The sequence below is a fragment of the Halichoerus grypus genome, chromosome 5 (genome assembly GCF_964656455.1).
Source record: "Halichoerus grypus chromosome 5, mHalGry1.hap1.1, whole genome shotgun sequence".
Classification (NCBI taxonomy): Eukaryota; Metazoa; Chordata; class Mammalia; order Carnivora; family Phocidae; genus Halichoerus; species Halichoerus grypus.
The window spans coordinates 20,757,134-20,772,509 of record NC_135716.1 but is presented as its reverse complement, the minus strand read 5'-3'; the positions used below and the strand labels follow the sequence as shown (position 1 = coordinate 20,772,509).

General features: G+C 42.2%; 1 protein-coding gene across 6 annotated transcripts in view; it reads right to left on the bottom strand.

Moving 5' to 3' along the window:
* Window positions 1–11,568, bottom strand: part of SAMD12 (sterile alpha motif domain containing 12) — a 345,023-nt gene extending 333,455 nt beyond the window's left edge. For 2 of the 6 annotated variants that reach the window (XR_004925952.2, XM_036120279.2), the window contains exons 1-2: window positions 11,397–11,565; window positions 10,045–10,223 (exon numbers count right to left, since the gene is read on the bottom strand). Coding sequence is in view for 5 of the 6 variants with exons in the window: in XM_036120279.2 (XP_035976172.2) it covers window positions 10,045–10,223; window positions 11,397–11,502 (285 nt within the window). In the remaining variant the exon portion in view is untranslated. Of the gene's footprint in view, window positions 1–10,044; window positions 10,224–11,396 lie in introns of all 6 variants that reach the window. The other 4 variants (XM_078072072.1, XM_036120275.2, XM_036120274.2 and 1 more) reach the window with 3 other exon arrangements.
* Window positions 11,569–15,376: the final 3,808 nt, after the last annotated feature.

Sequence of the window (15,376 nt, the reverse complement as noted above, 5' to 3'; positions counted from 1 at the left end):
AAGAACTGGAAATAATGTTTTAGGTATGGATTGGTACCTAGTGGTCTGATTTTCAAGTCATTAGTTCTTAATCATTTAAGAAGCTGTTGTTTTCCATTTCCTTCAAGTTTGACTTCAAGAAAATAGGGTAGCAATCAGGGGAGTCAGACGATGCTTACATTGAGGACCCTGCAGAGAGCTATGGGTGGGGGTGAAGGAACCTTGTCATCTGAAATCTTGGCCAACCCTGGAGGTAGCAGAGATCACTGGGTCCCGCCACAGAGGTCGGAGAGTCTTTAAGTTTGGATGCTTGCCTCTTAGACTGCAAAACAGCTCTTTGCCCTGGCATAGGAACAATCTAGACTTTGTGAGGATGAAGGATAGTAGATTGGCTATGGAAGTATTCTTTGCTCGCCCTGTGTAGGATATCTCACTTGCACTCACCATTCAGAAAAGTATTCTCCTGACATGGTCCACCATTCAGGAAGAAAGATTTATCTTTCCACTCACTTGTAGAGAAGCTAAAGATAACAAAACTACAGGGCAAAAAGACAGGAAGACTAAGCTGTCGCCCATCAACTGATTCATTCATCAAAGATATTCTTTATTATGTGCTGGACACTGTAGCGGGTAATGATGTTATAGCAGTGAACAAGACAGACCAGATCACTGCTCTCAAGGAGTTTCAATTTTACTGGAGACACAGAAAATAAACAGATTTCAGACAGGAAGAAGCTCTATGAAGGACAAACCGTGATGTCAGAACATGCCTGGGGGACTAATTCAGTTAGGGTGGTCAGGCTTCTCTAGAGAGGCCATTTGAGCTAGGACCTAAATGAAAGGAATCAGCTGTGCAATGATCAAGGGGAAAAACACGCAGAAGGGATGGCAACTACCAATGCTCTCCAGACAGAATGACCTTGGTATATTCAAGAAACAAAGACAAGTATGTCTGGAGCTCAGACAACCAGAAGGGACCCTGCTATGTAGTGAAGTTGAGAAGGGAAGCATGGCCCAAATGTCTTAGGGTCTCATCATTCATGATAAAGTAAAAAATCTACATTTGTTAAGTGTTACGAAAACTATTAAGCATGCTGAGCAGGCGAATGGCTTCCTCTGATTCAATGCTGCTGTGTGGAGAATGATCGCTGGAGGATAAGAGTGAAATGGAAGCCAGTTAAGAGGCTACTGATGTAGTCCACGGGAGAAGAGATGGCGAGGTGGATCCATGTGATGGCAGTGGAGATGTGACATGCATGGATTTCAGAGTAGGTAGTTGGGGCAGGTAGAATACTCATTGGCATATCATGTTCATTTGTCTCTATACAAGGGAAGTGTCTATGCCATTTGCAATTTGTTTCTTTTACATAATGGAATACTCCATTTTTCCAATTATTACAAAATCTTTCTCAATGTATGAGTAATATCATGGCAGTTTTAAATGATTACTTATAATTTTTTTTCCTTTCCAACTATAAACTTTTGACAGTTTACATCCAAACAGAACATAAGCTGTGCTCATTCATATGTTTACAGAGAAGAGAAAGTTTCTTTAAAATGATTTGAAGTTCCCTTTTACCTCCCACCCCTCTCCCCACAGTTCTCTAAAATATTGGGTGTGCAGCATCAGAAGCTGAGCTGTCTAGTGCCTCCCATCTGCTGAGGCACAGGCAAGGTGATATGGAGCAGTGAGGACAAGCAGATGTGCATCTAAGCCATAGGTCCACCACTTATCTCAGTGAAATGCACCCACTTCCTCAAAGTCACATGGAGAGCCCCATGCAGAGCCATTTACCATCTGGCTCTTTATAATGAAGTTTGCAAACCCCTGTTCTATATGGTCACCTAAGTTCAAGTGTTCATAGCCTGCACTGTAGTTGCTATTGACCTATCAAGGAAAGCAGATATTTATTTGAAAATCTTCCTAAACATGCATTTTTTTAAAGATTTTATGAGGGAGAGAGAGAAAGAAAAAGAGAGAGAGAGAGAGAGAGAGGGAGAGAGAATGCGCACACACGCACACAAGTGGGGAGGAGAGGGAGTATCACCACGGAGAAGGGAGCCCAACACAAAGGCTCGATCCCAGGACCCTGGGATCACGACCTGAGCCAAAAGCAGATGCTTAACGGACTGAGCCACCCAGGTGCCCCGCTAAACATGCATTTTATAAAGAAGGTATTTTAGCATGTGTATGTGCAGGGAGAGAGAGGGTAAAACTGTATGTGCTCAGAGAAGATGTGTGTTTGTTAATCTAAAATGCCCCTCCCTAGGAACTAGCATCAGCTCTCTAGCTATGGGTGTAGGCAAAGGCCAAACCCTGCTTTCTTCTACTACCTTCTGATGTTCATCTTACTCTTTCTCACATTTGAATGTGTGGCTCTGCTTTACCTGTTTCTTGAGTTCTTTACTCAGCTGGGTTAACCAGGGCTCTTAGATACTTCTAGGCTTTTCCAATCTCACTCATCAAGGACTAGGCATCTTCATCACAACTACAGAATAGGCTCACTGCGGTCCTAAATCCTACGTATGTTTGTCTCTTCCTCAGGTACAAGATGTACATTTGCCTTTATGTAGATGCATAGTATTCTGAAGTGTCTCAATTCTGAATGTTAAGGACTCTAACTGCTTCCATGGTTGGATATTGATCTTCAGAGTTTCAGAATGGAAAGGAAAAGCATTCGGGCAGAGTGCTTCCAGACAAGCCCTCCCTAGAACTCAAAAGCCCTCTCCTTCAGAGGCCTGTCTTTGCTGTGTCAAAACTGTCAATGAAACTGTAACTCGGTTCTGATCCACCTGCTGTTAGGAGCTCCATCTCCCCCGAACATCAACTTTCATTCTGCAGCTTAAAATGGCACACACTATAGTCTTAATACCCCAGAAAAGTACCATGAACCAAATGGGTCTAAGAACTTGTGTCATATAAATCTGTCAGCATAACAGAGTGAAAAGCACTGGCCATGGATTAGAACTATGTTTCAGGCTAGACTGGGCCATACTGGCATCAAAATCTTGGAGAACCCATCGTCTCAGTTCCCTTACCTATAAATTAGGTGGGCAGATGCTCCCTAAGGTTCCTTCTTTGTTGAGCATACCATGAATCTATGGCTCAAATACATCCTACTTATTCCACTTTTCAGATCTCAACACTTCAGTAATGAATGCTTACCTCTTCAAATATGGGTTTGCTGTAGCTTTTCCTGAGATCTTTCCAAGTGCCCAGTATGTATGTGTTGGGGCCCTGGAACTCACACAACATGAAGTCATTCTGGCTTGTCTCTCTTGTTCTGACCCTTCTGACAATTCTTAAAGTGTGTGCTCATTATGTTTCCCATGCATTATTTCCCTTCATATCACTGGTGACATTATATTGGATTGGCAGCTTCTTTTGGAGACATGCTTGCTCCCCGAGCCAAGAAATACAGATAGCCAAGAATTAGATCATTCTATCCCCAAATTGCCACAGACCTTCTGAGAGGCAGCTGAGCAATGTAATTTGATCAAGGTTTAAGTACAATCCACCCTTCGCCTTTTAACCCAAGTCAAAATTCTTTTAGTTTTCTGTTGTAATCCCAGATGAATGCTTCCTGCTCATAGTTACAAATGTCCACCAGCCACCTCCAGTCAACTCTCATTTATCCGCCTGTGGCTTATCCGAAGCACCAGGCTTTCTCCTCCTCCTGCCTCCAGCACCAAGTTCCAGGCCAGCTCCTTTAACTCTGTGCCAAAGAAATACAAACTAAATCTAATATTAGCCTAATGAGAAAAGGCTATCTGCTGCCAAAGATTCACATAATGCATCCCAAAGCCAAAGGCAGGCAATTATTCACTGTTTTAGATGCTGGCATTGCTTCTCCCTTATATAAACAGAGATCAAGATTTTCAGTATTTCTCTGAGGAATACAGATGACATGCAGTGTTTTTTAACCTCTTCTTCTGCGTAGTTGGCCAGATTCTCAGTATAACAGATTCTATTTTCTTTTCAAATAAATAAATCATTTGTACATTTAGTGTCAAGGGAATAAAAAAACCCTGGGTTTGGAGGCATTCGACTTATATTTGAATGCTAACTTCCTCTAGTTGTTAGCCAGAAACTAAGTTTTGGCAAGTCATTTGAACACTTTGTTTTCTTAGCTACAAAATGGGGATACACATTAAAAAAAAATACAGGTGGGTATTTTTAACTGGGTGGCTCACTCAGTTAAGTGCTCGATTCTTGATTTCAGCTCAGGTCATAATCAAACGGTTTTGAGATCAAGCCCCATATCAAGCTACACACACACTACTCAGCAGTCACACATATATGAGGGACACTCAAAAAGCCATCTTCAAAAAGCCACCAAGACTCCTGATTATCACTCTGACTTACCACTTTACAGGCTCTAGTGAATTACCATTGTTGGCCAAAAATAAATAAATAAGAATTTACTGTAGGAAACCCTTATTTTATAGGCATAAGAACACAAAGGGAGCGTTTCCTCATGAGCACCTAGAAAATCAACTCTAGAAGGCAAAAGTTTTTCATTTCCCTACACTGTGTTTAGGCCACCGGTGGGCATACATACTAGAATTCCAATGGGAAATGGCCAGGATACTACCTGCTGATAGGTTGATGCATTCCACAGCCAGAGTTGCCACGGAAACTGAAATCCCAACCATCAGAGCATTTGGGATCATTCTCAAAAGAGACCCCTATTTCAACATTTTTTATGACTAATGCACCTTGGAGGCAAGGCCCAAGGACAAGAGTCAGAGAGAATGTTAGTACTACTTTTTCATCTTACTCCTATAACCCAGAGAACTTCAGTAGCTTTCTATAGATCAGAGCACTGCTGACAGAACTTTGTGATGTTCTAGGTCTGTGCCATCCAAAACAGTAGCCCCTAGACACATGTGGCAACCGACCACTTGAAATGTGGCTGGTAGGACCAGGGAGATGAATCTACTGTATTTAATTTTAATAAATTTAAATAGCTACATATGCCTAGTGGCTACCATATTGGACAGTGCAGGGAGAAAATAGATCCTTGCTCTTCATTGCAGCATTCATATCCCATAAACTTGGCTCTAACATACTGTTCTAACCTGTTTCCAAAACATGAGTCTTGATTCCAAGGGGACTGATGCTGAGCACACCTAAGGACGTCTGCTGCCAAACCCTGGCTCCAGGTTCAACTTCTTTGCTTCCATTCTTATGGCTGCATATTTGACTTTTACCTGTATTTCCCAACCCAGGTCCAGTTCTACTCTCCTGGTGCATACTCTCTGGCTGCCCCGTCTCTACGGCTTGTGAGAAAAGGCTTAATAAACCTTGGACCTGGGCCTGTCCAGGAAGGACGACCTCAGCCTCTCACAGGACTATTTCCTTGTAAACTGCTATGTGGAACTGTACATGGTCTGCAGGACTAGGAGTTGGCCTTGGGCCTCCAAGACTAGAATGGTAAAAAGAATAAAAATAAAAATAAATCAATGGGAAACAGAGGCTGTGCCTTCTCTGTGTTAAGACCACCTTGGCTCTCATCTGTGGCAGCTATACATGCCCCTCTATGGGGGAGGGGACAAAAGAAGCTGTGTACCTTTATAATTTCTGCACCTCCCTAGGAGATGAAAACGCTATACTTCTTAGCTCTTGCCCTGTATCCAACTGTAAAACTAAGTTAACAGTTAACACAGGGGTTTTCTTTGTTTGGTTTTTTTTTGCATCTTCAACTTGTGTGGTTCTGCATATATAATCTCTCCTGAGTCCCAAGTGCTCAGAAGCATTTAGAATTTGCATTGGTAAATATCTTTTGCAGATCCACATTTCAGTTGGCTCCATTTTTTTTTCCAGCTAGACTCAATGCTGCCCAATCATGAGGCTTAATTAAAAGTGAGCTTGGCTCTCCACTGGTTTCCCTTTGTTCTGTAAGAGCTATGGCATCTCCTGGCACAGACCCCCCTCTTTCTGGAACTAGAGTTCTAGTCTTTTGAGGATTAGAGCCAAAGGCTCTAAAATCACATTCTAAGAGAAGTAAAAAAGATAATTTTTCCAAGAATAAAGATGAGAGAGAGAAAGAGAGGAAAGAGATATATATTTTTAGATTATGAAAGCAATACAAATTTCAGAGTCAAGATGGTATATTAAAAGCTCATGCTACAATCCCCCCTTCCTCAGGCTCTAGAAACTTGAAGGTACTAGAAAGTACATTTTTAAGTTGATATAAAGCAAAGCTTGAAATCATGGAGGAGAAATCTTTAGGTGTCAGAAAACCACAGCAGTGAGGGGGCATGAAGCTCACTACACCTGCTGGGGATCTGGGACAGGTGATGTGGGGCGGGATTGGTTTCAAAATCCAACACGGCTGGACTCCAAGTGGCGAGGCCACAGGCATGATGGGGAACTGGAACCAGGTTCTTTGTGTGAAGCCTGCAAGCAGGAAAGTGCATATGGGATGGGGTGGGGGGCACTTGATGTGCATCATCCGTAGCCAAGGGGTAGAAAGTCAAACTGAACTCTAACATAACACTTGGCCAGAGCTGTGACATCTCAGAAAGTTCAAGAGGAGGCAAACAGAAAAGCACCTCACAAAATGGTCTCCACAACTGAAGGCACGTGAAAGCAAGAAGTCTCCAAGAGAACTCACTGCCTTAGCAAAGAACTTACTAGCAACAATGGGGAGGCCTGGGAGGAAATACAGCACCTTAAAAGGCAGAATATCAACTCAAACAGAAAAAGTCAGAGTTGAGCTACTCAAGTTAATAGAGCAATCTGAAAAAGGATTTGAAGTCAATACACTTAAAAACGTGCATATCTTAAAACAAAAACAAAAACAAACACAAACCTCAAAACAGAAATGAAGAGAATATTTTCCCCATAATCTCAACTCTGGATATAAACTGTGGTTCGAATTGTGGAATAAACTTTTCCAGACTCAGTGATGCTTTTTACAGAAAAAGACCTTTTTACATAAATGGGAACATGCTATATACACTGTGCCGTCTCCCCCCATCCCTTGCTTCAAAATATTATCACACTAATGTTCCCACATAAATACTGATATAGATTGAATGTCTATGTTCTGTTAAAATTCATAGTTGCCCTCAATGTGATGGTATAAGGAGGTGGAGCCTTTCGTGGGTGCTTAGGTCATGAGGGTGGAGCTCTCATGAATGGAATTAGTGCTCTGAAGGAGGCTCCAAAGAGCACCCTTGTTCCTTTCCACCATGTAACACAGTGACATGATGGCCATCTATGAACAGGAGGTGGGCCCTCATCAGACACCGAATCTGGTGGCACTTTGATCATGAACTTCTCAGCCTCCAGAACCGTGAGAAAGAAATTTCTATTGTTTAGGGGACCTGGGTGGCTCAGTTGGTTAAGCATCTGCCTTCGGCTCAGGTCATGATCCCAGGGTCCTGGGATCGAGCCCTGCATTAGACTCCCTGCTCAGCAAGGAGCCTGCTTATCCCTCCCCCTCTGCTGCCCCCTCTGCTTGTGTTCTCTTGCTCTTTCTCTCAAATAAATAAAATCTTTAAAGAAATAAATTTCTATTGTTTATAAGCCACCTAGTCTGTGGTATTTTGTTATAGGAGCCCAAACAAAGATAAATACATAGGTCTCCTTTATCCTTTTAAAGGGAGGATTCTGTCCCATTGCATGAAATGACATAGTTCCTTTAGCCAGCATCCTAGAAATGGACATTTGGGCTGTTTCCAACATTTTCATATTACAAACCACGCCAGAGTGACAATTGTCCTGCAGTCATTTTTGCACATCTGGATGATTATTTCTTAGGACAAGTTTCTAGAAAGGGAATTATTGACTTGAAAATTACACACATTTAAAATTCTAATAACTACTATCAGACTGTCCTCCAGAAAAACTGTACCAATTTATACTACTGAGTGGCTTTAAGTGCAAACATTTCTAGCCAGAGATTTTTTTTTTTTTTAAGTTTAGAGTAGGTCAAGTTACCCGAGATTCACTTACTTATCTAAGAAAAAAGAAGAAAACTCACAACTCCAATAACCCTCTCAAGGCAACAAGAACATTTAACTGTGTGTGTACACGCACAAAACAAGTTCACACCGTGGCACAGGTTTGGTGTAGGTAACACTGCAGGTCTGCAATAATCATACTCTGGTCCTTATTTTGAATTCTGCACCCCCCCACCCCCACCCCCAGCAACCACTGCTGTCATCAGGTCCTCCATGAAGAAAAGCAAATACTTTGTCTAGGCTTTACTAAAACTTCTGGTCTGTTCACTCCTAAATATGATGTCAATGTGAAAGCAATCTCCTTAACCCCCTTTCACTGTAGATGAGCAGGATAATTCAAACGAATCTGGTTTTCCCGAGGAAAGGCTCATTATAGACTACTACATTCTCCATGAAGTATGTTTTCAACAAAGCAGCCATAACGTGATCCAGAGGCAAAGGCAAATGCTACCAACGTGAAATTCAGGAATTACTAGAGTATCACATATTCCAAATAATTCACAAGTAATCACATCATGTCAGACTTAAAGAAAACTTTATATTCCTGAACTGCTTTCAAATAAGAGATAATCTGGAAATGTTTAAAGTTGAATTCAAATCAGACAAATAACAGCTTTTTCACTCTAATTTTTAATATTTTAAGCATCCTTTTGAAAAGATCCTACTCAAGCTATTTATCTTCCTAAAGATCCTTAATACTTTTTTTTTCCCCTTGCTCTTTCAAGATGCCTGTGTAGCATCAGAGATTGAGGAGGTTTAAACATAACAGGATATAACAGGGCTCACCTATTTCCAACTCTGTTCACAAACCAAATTCAACATCAACCAATTTCCTATGAGATGCAATTTCTCTCCACTAAAACACTTAGTGCAAAATGTGTGCAATATCCTGGCTAAATCATCTCCCATGCTCTACAACACACACAAGCATGCACTTCAGGTCATCAGTTTTAATTATCCACACTCAAGAAGGGAAGCAACAACAGTAATTATTCAAAATTGTGGATAAAGCAGAGAAATTCACATTTCATTTTGGAAGACGTTTGGAGTGGGGAGGGAGTTGGTTATTGTAGGACAGCAAAATGACCTTTCTACCTCAAGTTTTTCTTGGGTGATTGTAACCTTTGCTTTCCAAGGTATGCACAGATTCATTCACACAAACATCTGACAGAAAATTCCTTTGTAGAGAATGCACAAGGGAGAAACCAAATACCACATGAAGACAAGTTTCTTTAATTTCCAAGGGGCAAACTAATATGAACATCTTCAACTGTGCCCCAAACATGAGCATCTTCACTGATTTCAGATAAAAATCCATCTACTGCTAGTTCCATTGTGAGAAACCTTTAGAACAGGTGGTCCTTACTAAAGAATCATCTACCCGCCCTGTCCCAGCTTACTGGTGTGTTATGTGCCTACATCTAAGAAGAACTAAGTATCTGAAAACAAAATAGAAATGGTTCTCTCTTTCATTGATTAGAGTCCTGTTTATGATTGTCTACCTCACAGAATTGTTACAGAGACACACTAGGCCGTACATCAAGAGTCTGGGAAACAGTACCTGGAATACATGCATATATTTAATAAAAACACCAGTGATTAACAGTGTGTGTCAACAAAATCCCTCACACACGTGCGGCACTGGGCCTTTTTACAAAATCCTTCCAATGTATGGTATTATTTCATCTGTTCAACCCAATGGTGGAGGGAGTTTTTATGACCTGTACATAAGAAGAATCTGAGGCCTGGATAGTCACATGATATGCCTAATGTCATAAAATGATAAATCTGAGACCGGCAAACAAATCTTTCACCTTTAAGTCCAACACATGCTTCTTGATAGCCCATTCTATACCATGCTCGGCCTCATGACGTGACATGGCCCCCAAATGTGTTTTAGTTGCACTCCAAAGGGGATGCAGTCAACATTTTGGTTTATTATTGCCTAGAACCAAGAAGCAGTCAGTGTTCGTTTAACTGAAGATACAACAGTGAGTAGTGAAAAAGCACCCTCAAGTTCTCTGTGGCTGGACCACAAAATATCGAAGCTGTAACTTTCGAATCTCCATAATTTGGTGGATTATGACCTACCTTAGCCGTCTCAGCTTCTGCTGGCAGTCGCTTGGGGGTTCCTTTTTGGTCAAGCACCTTCTGAAAATTTTTGTTTTTAATGGATTGAGATTCAACACCTTCCCCTTCAATCTGCAGTTTAATGCCTTCGGCCCGGGCAGAGTGATCAATACCCCGTGGATTCAAGCCACAGTGGAGAGCTAGGAGAGAGGGGAAAAATTTAACTCCAAACAAGTCCGACAAAGAAGGTGTCCACGACAGATGATATTTCATCTGACCTAAGCAGGAAGAAACAAGGCAGCAGCAAGTTTAGAGGTGGTGTGATAACTATGGGAAATCCTCTGGGGAGAAGGGAGCATGGCGTGGAGGGCACCCTGAGCTCTCAAGTCAAAAACTTCAGTACAAACCCAGAAACCATCACTTCCAAGTTGTCTGACCTTGAGCAAGTTAGTAATTCCCCCATCACAGATGAGAATACCAAATCAGGCAACTTCGTTACTGCCTCCCACACACGCAACTAGTTCAACCCCTACGGTTTAGCTTCTAGTCTCTGCCTCCATCTGGAGAGCACTCCTTCCCTCCCCCTCTGAATTTATTCAAGCACCCGCTGGAGTGCACCCTCTTGCATTCACTGCACAACTATTTGCTGAGCACTTACTATGTACCATCCCTGGGTTAGATCCTGAAAACACAGATTTTTATATGACAGATGTTCCCTTCAAAGATGCTATGGTCCAATAGGAGAGGCAGAAAAAAAAGACAAAAGGACAAGTGATTTTGAACGAGTTATTATTGCTACATGAAAGAAGGAAAGACCAAAGTGGAGGGTTCCAAGGAGTCAAGCCTACTGGCTTCTGACTTTTCCTGTTTTATCCTCTCCACATCCTCTAACATGGATACCCCTGCAAAATCTACAGCCCATTTCCTGAGCATGTTTATTCGTTCAACAAATACTTACTGAGCCCCTCCACTGTACCCAGTATCCTGAAAGAAATAGCAATGAATGTTATGGGAACCATACATTTCTCCTAGATGACCTCCATGAACCACTAGGGGCGTGGGTGGGTGGGTGTCTCTCTCTCTCTCACCAGGAGTGTATGAGGCTGTGTGTGTGTGTGTGTGTGTGTGTGTGTAGTAAATTATCTCACCTCCCTGGGACCCCACCCCTTCAAATTTTGTGAATTTGAACCCTTTGGCCTCAGAGGACTCAGGGCCAGAGCCTTCCCTCCCTCCATCCCCCTCAGGACTCTACCTCACTCATAACCTTTTACTCAATATCTTCAGTATCCCCCCCTTTCTTTTTTAGCCAACTGCTGTGATTCTACAATTCCTCCCTTACTTGGCATCCCATTCAGGTCAGGGTTTCCTCCTACCTGGCTTCCAAGAGAGTACGTGACACCTGAGAGATGAGGGTGAGCTTCCCAGAAGTGAGGCAGCGGTTCCCTCCCCACTCTCCATGCTTTCCTTAACAGGAATCATCCATTCCCACACTCCAATGCAGTTAACCTGCCGGTGACGCCCAAATGTTAACTGCAGCTCAGAAAGACCCGTTAGGAGCTTCAGACGAAAGTGAAACTTGGAACTCAAGATCCCAATTTCAGGGTATCACTGACACCTCAAATTTAACATGTTCAAAGCTGATTCTTGGTTTTTCTACCACTCCCCCCCAAAATGCCTTTTCCAGTGCTCTCCAGTTACACAGAAACTGAAGAGTCATCCTTGGCAGGGCACTCTCCACGATTTGCCACAGCCCTTCCATCTCTCGCCAGGCCCAGCAAGCTCTACGCCCACAGTGCTGCTCCAATCCATCCATGTGGTTCCATCTGCACTGCCATCACCCTGGTCCGAGCCACCCACGTCTCTCATCCACACTGACTAGCCCAACTGCTCTTCCTCGCTTGAGCCCTGAAACCCCATCTTTAAAAAATGTACAGGTCGGATTGTGAGACCCTTTGGCTTAGAACTTTCTAATGGCTTCATTTTATACCTACATCGTTCAAAAACTGTAACACGGCTAACAAGGCCCCTGCATTACCTGTCCCCTTCCCGCTTTTCCAACTTCATCACCCACATATCCCTCATTTACTCTACTCTGACCACACACTTCCTTTTCACACTTCCTACTTCTTGAACACATCAAGTTCTTTCACACTTCCCGGATTTCGTATGTCATTTCTTTGCCTAAAATGTTCTCCCCATTCCTCACCTAACTCCTACTCATCTGTCAGGTTTTGGCTTAAAGAACACTTCTTCAGATAGGTCTTCCCTTAATCCCCTTCCTCATCCCCTGCCCCCACCCCATGTTGGATCATTATGCCTGGAACAGTGAGTATTCAAATATTGAATGATCTTAAACTACTTGTACAAAGGTCTATGTGCATGTGGTCTTATTTATATCCTTCAAAATGAAAATTATCTGTGAATTTCTCTTCTAGCTTCTAAGATTCTTAGAGCCAAGAACCAGCCTATTTCATGGTGCACAGTAGACATTCAACAAGTATTAGTTCACACCTCCTCCTTTACGCTTTGTACTGGATCTCAAATGATCTTCATAAAAGCTCAGTGAGATTAATTACATTCATTTCACAGACAGGGGAAATGAGACTCAAGGCGCATAGTCACAAAAAGTGATGCAGGTATCTACTGGGGATTACAAAGATCAAGCATCATTTAGGATATGGATGATTTCAAGCTTTGGATGAGCAAAACCAAAATAGATTAAATAGTAAGGAAAATTATTAGCTTTCAGAACAGGAAGTTCAGTAATGGTAAAAGTCCAGAGTTTGTGGATTTGCCAGCTCAATAGGGTCATCGAGGATTCTGATTTTTTTTTTCTTCAGCTTTCCATTCTGCTATCCAGAACATCACCTATGTATGTCCTAAGTCTGGGTCCCCTCATGGCACCTAGAGTTACAAACTTCTGGTTCTCATCTAGCAATAGTGACAGTCAATGGTTGACATTGTTCTCTTTCCCCTAATCCTCCTCCAAACTTTCATTTTATCTCACAGCCCAAAATGAATCACACACCCATTAATGAACTAAAACCCTGGCAGTGGAGATAGGGTTACCCTTAAACCAGCTGGCCTTTCAGCTAAAGTTCAATTCCTCAGACCACATGCTGTTATTCAAGAAGGCAGGGGCAGAATGGATGTTGGAGAACCAATCACAATGCCCATTTGAGGCAGTGGTAGAGAATTTAGTAGCCAAAGTCTGTAAGAGCAGGACACTAATTACTGTTAATATCAAATCAGCTTCTGCATCTCCAAAGAATGACCTATTTGTAATGGATATTCAAAATGTTAAAATCATGATTATATAAAAAAAAAAAAGTTTGCTTGTAAAGGGAGATGAAAAATTAACATGGGATAGATTTGGGCATTGGAGGAAGAGCAACATATAGCTTTGATCTTTCTCTCCAGCATGATACCTGGCTACTTCCTGCCTTGAAATTCACAGCCTCCGAATACCACTGACTTGCTGGTAGCTTCTGGTAACCTCCTGTTCTCCTTCCCCACCAAATCAGGCTCTCATACTTCCTTCATCTTTGCTCAGGCTGGTCTCTCCTCTTAGAAAGAGGTTCTACTCCGCCCCAGTCTTACTTGCTCCTTTGGGAGGCTAAGTCCACCCACCCCATGTGTCAGCTCAGACCCTCTGAAAGCCTTCTAGGCAGTTTCTGGCTACTAGAGCAAGAACCACTGGGATATGCTTCTTCCATGTACATAGTACCCTGGTTCTTCATCTCCCTCACTCTATCGAGGAGGTCTACCTCACTGATCTGTACACCTCTCCTACCACAACTACATGTTCCTCAAGGCAGGCCCTACCCCTTGGTCACCTCCATGACCTCCACTTCCCAGTCTAGAACCTGGCACATAATAGGCCTTTAAGAAACATTGTGGATCAGCTGCTGAATGAACCAGCAATCTCTTTTCTTTATACAACTGTGCCTTAAATCAAAAGGAAACTTCTCTCTGCTGGTAAATACCTTGCATTTAAAATGTAAGGTAACTATAAACATGAAACAGAATATGATGTTTTGACTTTCTACACACGTAGCCACCTTCCTCACACAAATATTTTAATCCTCCATAGCTGTTCCCTCCTCGCCTGCAAACCCAGTAGTTGATTTAGGTTTTGTGCTTGGGTTTATTTATTTAAAACCATTTCTGACAGGCTTTGCTTTGTTTTCCCTGAAATTTCATGTCCCTAATATTTACAAATCAAGCAACTTTCAAATGGCCTCTTTACAAGCTGTGACCTTCATTTCTTTGTTCATCATGTAAAAGGAGCCCCATCTGAGTTCTCTTTTCTGTCCTCATCACTGTCCTTTCTTGTTTTCACTGACGATATTTACTCAATTTAATGGGCTCAGCAGCTCACAGGTCAGCTTTGAGACCCTCTTTGTGCTTCCCTGGTCTTCCTGACCCCTCTGTACCTTCCTGATTCCTAGTTACTGAATGGACACTGCAAGCTGTCAGTGAGTGGTCTTTCCCTCAAGGGCTGCCCTCGTCATTTTCATGTTAGAGTTGCTAATACTAAGCTCTTTAAAATCAAGAATTAAAAAACCAAAGATTTCATAAATATTTCTTTAAAAAAGTTAATAGGGACTTTTATTTTTATATTTTTTTTTTACTGCAAATGCATAGGCTTTTGCATTGCTTTTGAGATGCCACAGCAAAGCTACCATCTCTTTTTCACGTGTACAAACCCATCCCCTTGTGTTCTGCTACTGGGAATGTAAAATAGCGCAGCTGCTGTAACACTATATGGTGATTCCTTAAAAAAAAACAAAAAAAAACAAAAAAACAGAGGGACCCTGGGGTGGCTCAGTTGGTTAAGTGTCTGCCTTTGGCTCAGGTCATGATCCCAGAATCCTGGGATCGAGTCCTGCATTGGACCACCTGCTCAGCAGAGAGTCTGCTTCTCCCTCTGCCTGTCACTCCCTCTGCTTGTGCTGTCTCTGACAAATAAATAAAATCTTCAAAAAAAAGTTAACCATAGACCATCTGATCTGGCAACTCAACCAAAGAATTGAAAGTAGGGACCTGAACAGGTATTTGTACATCCATGTTCACAGCAGCATTATTCACAATAGCCAATAGGTGAAAACAACCCCAATGACCCCTGTTGAATGGATTAAAAAAATGTGGTACATACAACAGCATATTCAGTCCTGAGAAGAAATGAAATTCTGACAGATGCTATAGCAGGGATGAACCCTGAAGACATTATGCTAAGTGAAATAAGCTGGCCACAAAAGGACAAGTATTGTATGATTCCACTTATACGAGGTACTTAGAGTAGTCAAATTCACAGAGACCAAGTACAACAGCGGTTACCAGGGACTGGAGG